This window comes from Manacus vitellinus, unplaced genomic scaffold (assembly GCF_001715985.3).
Source record: "Manacus vitellinus isolate BGI_N305 unplaced genomic scaffold, ASM171598v3 scaffold_5_pilon, whole genome shotgun sequence".
Classification (NCBI taxonomy): Eukaryota; Metazoa; Chordata; class Aves; order Passeriformes; family Pipridae; genus Manacus; species Manacus vitellinus.
This window is the reverse complement of record NW_021940682.1, coordinates 29,405,739-29,416,854: the sequence shown is the minus strand read 5'-3', so window position 1 is coordinate 29,416,854 and position 11,116 is coordinate 29,405,739. Positions and strand designations below refer to the sequence as shown.

The 11,116-nt window shown below is 40.3% G+C and overlaps 1 protein-coding gene across 1 annotated transcript in view; it reads left to right on the top strand.

Moving 5' to 3' along the window:
• The first annotated feature begins 1,644 nt into the window (after positions 1-1,644).
• The window catches only part of ZDHHC17 (zinc finger DHHC-type containing 17), a 68,837-nt gene continuing 59,365 nt past the window's right edge, over positions 1,645-11,116 (top strand). Inside the window, exon 1 of the mRNA XM_029963486.1 lies at positions 1,645-1,727. Coding sequence (XP_029819346.1) covers positions 1,698-1,727 — 30 coding nt within the window. The 5' untranslated portion in view covers positions 1,645-1,697. The remainder of the gene's footprint in view (positions 1,728-11,116) is intronic.

Here is an 11,116-nt window from a genome sequence, read left to right as displayed (position 1 = left end):
TGCATGACACAGCCTGTAAGAACAGAAATGACCAGTTAAACATAACCAAACCTATTTTATAATTTGTCCCCTGAATCTGCAGCAGAGACTCGGCCATCTGGACAGTGTTGCGTGTGTTGGGATGTAAGAAACCACCAGTTTGGGTAGCAGCGTGCCCCAGTTAGGTACAAATGATTGGAAGGAATCGCTTCCAGGCATCCTCAGGACTCTTGGGGGTTTCGAACATTCCTGCATCTGAGAGCAAAAACCTTATTAAAACCTTCTGGGTTTCTTCCCATGCTCTCTTTGCTACCTAGCAGGCATGAAGATAATTCCCAAAGAAGAATGGACAGACATTGCTTAGCCTGGAACCAAATCTACAGTAAGTGTACATGGGAGCTCTCCTTTCGCTTACATTCCAACTTGTAATGAACTTAATTAAGCTGTCTTCCCCAACATAAACTGTAGTAAACATTGATTCCAGGAGTACTGAGACTGGTATCTCCAAATATATGGGGTATGTACATACATATATGCATATACCATATCTAGTATACACACACACATATACACAAACACATATATGTACACACACAGACCCATACATACACACACACACATATATGTACACACACATATACATAAACACATATATGTACACACACATATACACAAACACATACACATACACACACAGACCCATATACACACACACACATATATGTACACACACATACATACACATATACACAGACACACACAAACACATACATACATACACGTACATACATACACACACACACACACACACACACACACTTACATACACACACACACTTACACACACACACACACTCTTACATACACACACACACACACACACACACACTTATATACACACACACACACACACACACACACTCTTACATACACACACACACACACACACACACACACACACACACACACACACACACACACACACACACACACACACACACACACCTACATACACACACACACTTACACACACACACACACGAACAGGCGGATTTCTCTCCGCTATCTCGGGCCGTGAGGGGAAGGGGGTGCGCGGGTGCGCGTGTGCGCGCGGGCGCGCGCACACCCGGCATGCAGCGCGGGGGGGGCAGAAGATGGCGGCCCGCGAGGGAGAAGAAGGAGGGAGGCCGTCCGTCCCATCCTGCCACCCGGGTGGGAGCGCCGCCGGGCGGCTTGAGGCGCGGGAGCGGGGCTCAGGCGCGGCCGGACGGCGCCCCCGCCGCGGGGGCAGCGGGGCGAGGCGGCGGGCGGTACGCGCAGGGCGGGAGGTGCGCCGCCCGTCCCACGCGCCGGCCTGGTGTGCGCCGGCGGCGGGCCGGGTGGCAGGCAGGCGCAGGCGGGGGGAGGCGCCAGGCGGGTAGCGGGTGCGCGGTGTCAGGAAGCGGGCAGGGTCCCGCGGCCCTCCGTGCCCTCCCAGGCGTCCCCCCCCGGGGCGGGCGAGGCGTGGGGCAGAGCCGCCTGGGAGTGCGCGGTTCCGGCCCCGGGCAAGCAGCGCTCTCGCCCCCCCGGCAACCCGGGCGGCGGTTCGGAGGTGGAGAAATAAATGTTTCCCCTTGGTTTTGGCTGGTACTGGCCCGCGGGTCGGGCCTGGCCCTGTCCAGTCCATCTCGTGTACCGTGGCTTTATTTTGAGAGCAGACGGTCTGTCTTGGCCAATATATGGGCCTCGCTGTGCGAGAATGGTTACAGGTAACATGTAGAGGTCGTTTCGTGACATTTTTTTTTACCCTTCTGTTATGCCGCCCACCTTTGACAGCAGCATGCGTGCATTCTTGAGCAATAGTATGATTGTTTTGAAATGTATTTTAAATAGTTTAGAAAAGCTTTTACGTGTGGATTTGTCATCTGATACATTAAGGACTGTAAGAATTGATTTTTCAGCCTACAAAACAGATAAGTGCATATGCTAGGCTCCAGTTTTTGCTAAGCAGATGGTACTTTTTTCCTTAAACAGCATCCTAAAAGACACTTTTAGTTTATTTGGTGACTGAAGAGGCTCTATGGGACTCTATGTGCGGTTGTGTATCCTACCCACTCCAGCTCTCTAAATTGTGCTCGTGACTTTAGAATAGACCCATCTGTTAAATAGCAAAGCAATAAGCCCCAAATAAGTGTCTTGATTTTTTTTTGGGGGGGGGGATTTATTTTAAGTGACACGTGTAGACTCTTGCTACGTGTTTCTTCAGACTAACTGGAGAAATACCCTTGTTAGCAGTGTCTGATGTTTTTCAGAAGTGACACAAGTTTTCAGTAAGGATCCAGACTGTGCGATGTTGATGTTCTTTGAAAGAAACTGTTCTTAACTTGCAGAAACTTTAGATGGCTAGTCTAAAAGTATAAAATGGAATAAAAAGCATCTACAGACTGTCAGAAAACCACTGTGTTTTAAAGATTGAAGAATAGTATTTGTTAAATTAACTTTGAGTAGTTTAAATTGGTGATTTTAACTAGTTAATGTGGTAGAATTTTGTAATATTCCCTTGATGTATAAAGTTGAATGTGTGTACGAAAGATGGGGAAGGAAGTTAATATATATTGTGTGCTGTAACATCAACCTGAGTCTTTTAATATGCAATAAATATCGCTTGTCTAACTAGTTTGGAGGGAATTTTATTTGATTTTTCCAGAAATGCTGAGCCTCTGGATAGGCCTTATTCACAGGGTAGTGTTTACATGGATTTCAGTGGGCGTTTCCTTATTCCTTAAAATCTGTTTGTGCAGATAAGCTTTAAAAGAGAAGGATGTTTTTCATGGTGGTGGTGAGACAGACCGGGTTTTAACAGACACTCCAGAAATGCTCTTTTAAAAACTTAAGGATTCTGTGCCATAGCAGAGTATTATTGTCACAGATCTGCCTGCTGAACAATGAAGTGCATCTGTGTTCAGTCACTTTTGAAGGTCAGGGGCCTTGATACCCAGTGATTTCCATTTTTTAAGAAAATATCACTATGTCTTTATGCAAGTAGTTATATTGGAGCATATAATCAGTTCCAACATTTTTATACATTTAAAACTGATTTTTACAGGGCTGTCAAAATTTCCACCAGTTTTTTTTTATGTTTCATGCTACTGTTGTCTGTGTTGTCTGTCTTTTCCAGGTATTTTTTCTGTGCCTTTTTCTTTTATGAGACTTGCTTCTTACTGTTTTGTGTTGACTTACTGTGCTGAGTAATTTAGATTACTTTCAAAATTTTTGAGTGTAGGTCCCACTCTTTTCTTCCAGTTGTAAGATTGTTGCAAGATTACTAGTGGAACAACAAAGCTTATGAAGATAATTTTAGTGGTGAAGTATAACAAATAAAATCAATTACTCATGTAATGTTTGTAGAATGATCTTATAGTATGTGATAAATGCATGGAGAACTGCTGGTTAGCTGATACATCTGGTTGTTAGAAAGGATTATTCCTGGATGTCATTGTTGCTAGAAGTCTTGGAGGAAGTAGTCTACTAGACTCAGATTTTTTCATTAGTATTTGGCAGTTATGTCAAAATTACCATTAATAAAACTTGCAGATGAACAAGACAGGTAGGTGCTAAGCAGAGAGGACAGAACTGTACAAAACCATCTGGAATTCATGTGAAGTTATGCCAGTAAACCAAGGTCCACCTTAGTGCAGCTGTATTCAAAATAATGCATTGAAGATAGCGAACATAGGCATGGGATTCTGTCCCAAAATTTATTGACTGGTAGATGCAAATATGAACCATCAGTTCAGCAGAAGTTCCCAGTATAATGCTTTGATTAAAAATATGTAGGAACAAGGAGATGACTTTTTGCTCTGTGGTAATGCTAATGATGAAGTTTTGTCTTTAAAAGTCATTGTTAAATGATGAAGGGTTAAAAATAATAATGCCTTATGGTAAAAGGCTTGCAAAAACCTCGTTCACATTGTTTGAAATAGTGAGAAGCATCTTATTTCCCCCCATCTGAATATTTTTCTACTGAGATCTAGTGCTTTATTCAGTTTATACTTAACAAGATCCAATGACTAGAAAGTGAAGTTGAATGGGATCAAATTGAAAGCCACAAGTGGTAAATGCTGAAGGTGAGTAATCATTGTAACAAAGAAAGGAGGGCAGTGATAGATTATCCAGCTCTTGATGTTTTCATCAAGGGCTGGATCATGTTTCTTGAGTTTGGATGTCTTTCTAGGGACCAAATGCAAGTTTTTGAATTCCACAAATGGATAACTCCTCAAATATGTCAATACAGAGGAGTGTAGATTGTGTTGGAGTGACTCTAATTCTGTGATTGATGTACCACCTTTTTCATATGAAATTTCATACATGAATTCTTCTGCAGGATTGTTAAGTGCATGGATGACCAAAGGGAGCCCTGTGGATGTTGGTCTCAGCGTGGACCTGGCATTGGCTGCCCTGCAGTGTGATATGGTAGCTCCGTTATGAGACATGCAGAGCACCCTAGGATGGCACAGTAACACTGGACTAAGTAGTCCCTGTTGGTTTGTTTCCTTCTCCCGGTGTTCATGTTTCTGGTGACAGAATGGCAAGTCTGCTTCCTTTTATGCAGTGTAACCTTAGGAGGGGAATTCTACTCATGCTGTTTGTGCTTGTTATCCTTTGACTAAACTATTTTAATAGGCCAGTGGGCCTTCTGACTTTAAATTACTTGGGCCTTCTAAATAAGAATGACTTCCTGACTGTGCTGTGGTAGGTGATGAAAGACTTGGATGTTTTATTCTGAAGTCCAAAGGGTGGGAAAGGGGGAAATCTTTAGGAAATAGATTTTGTTTATATTGCTTCTTTGTGTTTGGAAGATATTCTATATGTGTGGCCAAATATGGGCTGAACTGTCAGAGGTATTTCAGCTGTTGAGGGCTGCGTCCCTTCCTACATGGTGAGAAACTATTACTGGGGAGGAAGATCTGTTTTGTCACTGCAATGTAATGCATCCACCAGTGTCAAGTGGTGTGGGATATATTTAAGAAAGATTGAAGTTATTGGTTGTTACAGATCTCTTTTGCCATTAGAAAAGTTTTGGCTGAGAACAGTCTTTCTACAAAGTTGGAAGAAAATTTTAAGAGTTATGGGCTCTATCTGTCAGGGATTTTTCCAGATGGAAGCTTTCATTTTTATCTTTGTTTCTCTCCCTGTGGTTCAATTTGTAACTATCTAGGAAGCATGATATCTTCTTGTATTCCTTGTTGGCGGTTTGAAGAAAACAGATAAACCTATTGTAGATAGCTTTGACTCTAATTTCTTCTGTTTAAAATGTCAGTGAAAGGCCTGACTTTACAGTCCAACTCTATTCTCTATGGAGTTCCACAGATATTGTTGGAGGTGTACTGGAGTGCAAATTATTCTTAATTGTCATGTACAGGTACAGGAGTTACTCTGTCGTTTAGTCAGGATCACTCCAGGGATTAGTCTTAACATTTGTGAGCTCGTTCAAAGATCAGGTATCATTTGTTATATTATTTAAAAAGGAGAATGGAACTGTGAAGTCTCAGACAAATTAGCATGCTTAATATTGAAGGTTGAGCCTTACTTTGTGTATCATGGGTAGCTTTAGAGATTGAGGCCAGAGAGGACTGCAGATCTAATCCAACCTTATATTGCAGGCACTGAGGGTTTTTTTTAATCTTTTTTGCCAGAATACTACTTAAAAGTATAAAAGAAAATCAAATCCTACAGTAATAGATCATATTGTATAGCTGGGAAAGTTGCCCCATAATTTAATTAGTCTGTTTAAGACTTAAACCTGTTTCTAGTCTGAATTTCATTTGTTTCTTTTCATTACATCTTGAGAGATAGCTATCCAAATATATGTCTGTATTTATTTAATATGCTGATGATTATCAGATCCCTACGCTGCTGTTACAGTCTGCAGTCCTGATGACCCTTTTGAGTCTCTCGTATTCTTTCAGTGTTTTCATGGCTTTGCTCTCTCTTTAGTGGCTCTTGCAGGACTGAGCTTGAGAACCGAGCGCTGTTGTAGCAGTCACACAGTTGCTGTAGTAAAGCACCCTCTGGATACCCCATCCTTAGAAGTGTTTCAAGGCCAGGCTGGATGGAGCTTTGACCAGCCTGGTGCTCCTGCCCATGGCAGGGAGGTTGGAACTTTAAGGTCCCTTCCAACCCACGCCATTGCTGATTGCTCATACATATATTTATACTGGTCTTGTTGGGAACTGCATCACACTGGAAACTTGTGCCCAGATAATGACCCACCTCCAAGTCTTTTCCATCCTTTCGAGATAATTTCTAGGATTGGCCTTCATTTTTAGATAGGACTTTGCTCTTGTTTATTTTTAAAAAACCTTAGTCTGACCTGTCCCAACCCTCTCCAAGTTGTATCAGAATACCGATACACAACATTGTATCAGAAACACAGTATTACTGCTTTCCCTTGCTCTCCCCCGCCTTTCCCCACCCCCGCAGTAGAATTTACGTCTGTCTGCTGTTTACTTCTGGGTTGCAGACAATGATGAAATATGGTGGGGTTAAGGTACAAGCTCTGAAGAATGCTTAGTGTCCTCTCAGTAGTGTTTTCATATTAACACTTCTCTGAGGTTTTAAAAATGGGAGCTACTGAAAAGACCAAGAGGATATTTTTGAACGGCATAATCCTTAACTAGGACAGTATGTATAACAGTCACAAAACAAACCATAAGCATAAAACTTGTTCACCTCTAGTTTTAGTACATGTGACACACACCAATTAAATTTCTTTATATTCTAATTTCTTAATTAAAATATCAGACAATACTAAATCAAACACTTTGGACACTAACTGTGCTTGACCATTACTACTACTTTATCAACTGAAAGTGCCAGATTTAATTTCCTGTGAAGCCATAGTATTAGTCCTTGCTAGTCTACTACATTACTAGTATTTGCTTTTTTGTCAGTTCTGTATCAAGAACTAGAAAAGCCAGCAACAGCTTAAAATGCTAATCGTACATAATTCATGTTGTCTTCTATCCAGATGACTTGAGTTTCTTTTGGCGTAATGAAAAGCCATTCATTCACACGTTCGGTTCATTCAAATATTCACATCTTTTGGACTATGTGGTTGGCCTAAGCAACCTATATTTTAAAGAAGTGTAATATTTGTTGTTCTGTTAGAAAGCATTTTGTTATGGCAGCAAGATATGATTTAAATTTTTTGTCTAGACTGTTTTTGTTCTGCACTTACTGAACATTTCCAAATTTGTGGGCGTGTTTTTATTATAGTTCTATCATTCTTACTTTGTAATCTTCACAACTTTTGTTAATTTCTTTTGTTGCTAGGATGATGCTTGCCCTTCTAGGGATAGGGATGTATTGTATTCTTTTGCTAGCATTTCAGGTTTTGGTATTTTTCTAATTTGTCATGGTCATTGTCAATGCTTCTCTTGCTGTTTTTATAAGTTGTTTTTTTTTTACAGTTGTTTTCACTTCCCTTGTAAACTGCAGTTTTTCACCACTGGGCTTTTTCTCAATGATAAAATTGTGGGTTCTTGGGCATCTAGTAAAACACTTAAAATAGATTTCAACTATTTACAGGGGTTTTTGTACGTATTTTGTTTTGATTTGGGCAGTAATTGATTTTTAACTTTCTGAGACATACCCTCTTAAAACATCAGTGATAAATGTCTGATTTGACCCAAATTTGTGTTGATTCAGTTTGTCTTGTTAAGCCTTGTTAAGCACAGGCTTTATTTCTTTTAGATTTCACAGAAGATTAGTCTTTCAGCAGCATTTGTTTCACTGTGTTTGCCTGTTTGCTCAGAAAAGTAATGAGACTTTATAAATGTGGAAGAGGGTTTAGGGAATTAAAGAGGAAAATGTTTGCTGTTTGCTTGAAAATTGAACAATATTGCCGTTGGTACTGACATGTTTAGGTAGGAACAGCCTCAATAATTGATATTTCAGCATGCACACTGTTCTCTATGAGTATAACAAAGATTTGATTTTCATGGTATCCTTGTAGTTGAGAGAAAACTGGGCTCTATTACAAATGAGACTGTAGAGCAAAGCAGAAGGCTTTTTCTGAATCAGAGGGAGTGTGGCTGAATTGAAGCCTTGGGTCTGTCATGCCCAGTATGTGGTGTAACATTGAACAACAATTTGTCTTGTGCAATTTTGAAATCTAGTGATTTCTTCCTACAGTTTTAGGACGCCCTGAGGTCTGTAGAAGGGTTTTCTTAATTGTAGCTGTAAGGGGGGAGGCACCAAAAATGAGAGTAGTGGGAATGCTGTGGTCAGAGGTTGGAAAGCTGCTCAAGATCAGGGTAAGATGACTAAGAAGGAGGAAGCACAGTAGCAAGAGAGAGAGGACATCACAGTGTGCTTTGAAAACACTTGTATTTGCTGGCTCTGAGGGATGTGATTTTTATGATTGGGTTTAAGCCCTGGTGGAACCCAGGCACAGCCCTAGCCCCTTCCTGCAATTGTGTGGCCGGTAGGTGAATTGGGGAGGTACTTACGTCCTGAGTCTGTGACCTGATCTAACTGGAACCATTACTGTGCTGTTGTGAGAACTAGTAAGAGTTAATGGAAGAGGTACAGCTGGGCCCATGAGTGTGACCACCTGGCTAATGGCAGGTCAGTTTTAGCTTGTCTTAAGCTGATTGTGAAACCTACCTTTAAATGCTTCCAGCTGCACTCATCTGCCAGTGATGCTTATCTGGTCCCAGGATGAACCAGTTCAGGGAAGTAAATCAATAGAAAATGCATCCAGTAAAAAAACCCTGTGAATAACTTTTTGCCAGTTCACTAAAACTACTCGTGGTAGAATCATGTCCACTACAGTACTAACAGAAGGTAGATGGTGAGCTGGCAGGACTGGTTTAGAAGGCAAGGAGTTGGATAGAATAGGAGTGTTCTTAATTGTCAGACCATGAATTTATACTACACCGTCTCATTTGCTGCAGAAGATTGACTCTTAGCATGTCTAGAAGCACCTTTCATGCACTTCCTAGTTGAAGTGGGTAAACCAGCCAGTGTTTATTGTAAGTGGTAATGGGAGTTTGCTTTGCTGGCTGTTGATTTGAAGCTCCATTTGCTGCTTCAAGGTTGTGGTGGGGAATGGTGAATTGAAATTTTTTATAATGATTATGCACAACTTGCAGTAACTTTTTCTCTGTATCTACCAAGGAGAAAAGAGCATCCATAGCTAGGCTGACTGCTCGTTCTGTCATGTGCACTTGCCAGTGCTCAAATTCTTGATTTAATCTTTCTACTGTTGTGATGCTAGTAGGTTTGAAAATTGAATGAAAAGTCTTGATTTTTGAAAAAGAATATTCAGAATATCCTTTTTTGTGAATTTTAAAAAGAGGACTGGTTTTTCTAGCTGAGTGCATTTTTTAAGTTTAGCGCTTTTCAAGAGTGAAATATGAAATTAGTTTTACATTAATCTCATGACTGACTACTTGTGCTAAGTCTCTCAGGGATTTTTTTTTTTTCGTGTGTGTGTTGAGTGATCTGCAAACTTTCAGTTGGAAAAAGTTTCATTTCTGCTGAAATCCTGAGAACACAATGCAACATTCCTTTAAAAGAAAGCCAAAAACATGTATGTGTTAATGTAAGTTGCTGACTGAATGAAAGCTTTAAAGTGAGCTTCAAACCATAGTATTTTAAACTTTTAATTTTTTTAACCTTTACAAATGGTAGTAAACGCAGCCGTTTTAAATAACACTTGCTGGTGATGCTATGTGTGCAAATACAAGGCTTTCCAAAAAGTCTATTTGTGAAGCTGTGGCTTCCTGAAGTACAACACTGTTCAATTTAGGAGCATCTGTAAGGAAATGACTAGAAAGTGGTTGTTTGTGGATAGTTGTTTTGAAGAAACAAAACTTACTCATTACCAGCTGTGCTTTAAATCACATGAGCTCTGACCTCTGCACAGAGGTTGGATTAAGGGCTCTTGGTTGAGCATCTCTAACTCATTATGTAAAAAATTAAATCTATGTTGGAGAGTAGGATTATGCTCTCTGTGTGATGGCTGACTTGCTTGTGGGTGGAACAGTGTGTCAGCAAAAGGAACCACTTTATGGTGTTTGAAATGGGGCTTTTATTAGTCTCTTTTGCTGCTTTTTAAAGAAGGCATTGTCAATTTCTACTGTAGCTTGCTTTGAAAAAAAAATCTGAGTGTTAGGTGCAGGTTTTTTCCCATTGTTTATGTATTCTATAATTAGCTTTGCCAGGGGTGTTCATAAATGCATCTTTTAGCATGTCAAGAAACCATGCAGGTAGACCAAAAGTTTGGGAGGTAAACCAAACAGACTTTGCAGCAAAATGGCAAACGTAATTGAAAGCAGTGACAAAATTACCATTGAATGGAAGTTTATTTTGTTATGTCATACTCATTTTGTGTAATTTAATGCTGTGATGGGGGCAGGGAGAATCCTAGCAGAAATTGTATGGGTCAAAGTAGGGCAAGTCTGATGGTATATATTTGCAAATCAGACACTGAACTTAAAAAAAAAAAAAGGCATAATTTGAGCAGTTAGAAAGAAAAAGCAGAATTGCACGCTTTTTTTCCTCATGGAGAATGTAATCTGGTTTAGATGGAAGTCTTCTAGCATGTATTAGCTAAACTGAAGGTGTGTATGAATCATTCCAGTTCAGACAATCTTAGGAACTCAGAGATGCTGAACGCTCTGGCTCCTCAAATGGATGAACCCACATGGCCATACAGAATTCCTCTTTCTTTGGCTAGGACTTCATGTGAGTATGAGAAGGATCAGACTGCTCCCACTTGATGACAGCCAACAGCTAGTCAGATTAGCTGTTACAGCAGTAAATGTAGGGAGAAAACAGTTTCTAGAGAAGGAAAAGCTATTCTTCTTTTGCCTGTAAAGAATTAAATGGGATTCTCTCCAAAATGAAGACATGATCATTTTCACCTCTGTTTCTGTGACTTTCTGTGTTGCAGATTAGGTGAAGGGGTAGGGGGAGGAAAGTGATCATAAACTTCAGAAGAGGATCTTTCATTAAAAATGTTAAAATACCAACAGTATCTCTCTTTTTGTTGTGATTAATTGGTTTGAGCATTTTTCTATTAATGCTAGTTCATGAATGACTAGTCTTTATGTGTATATAAATGAACGTGGGTGTTTATAATGTGTAA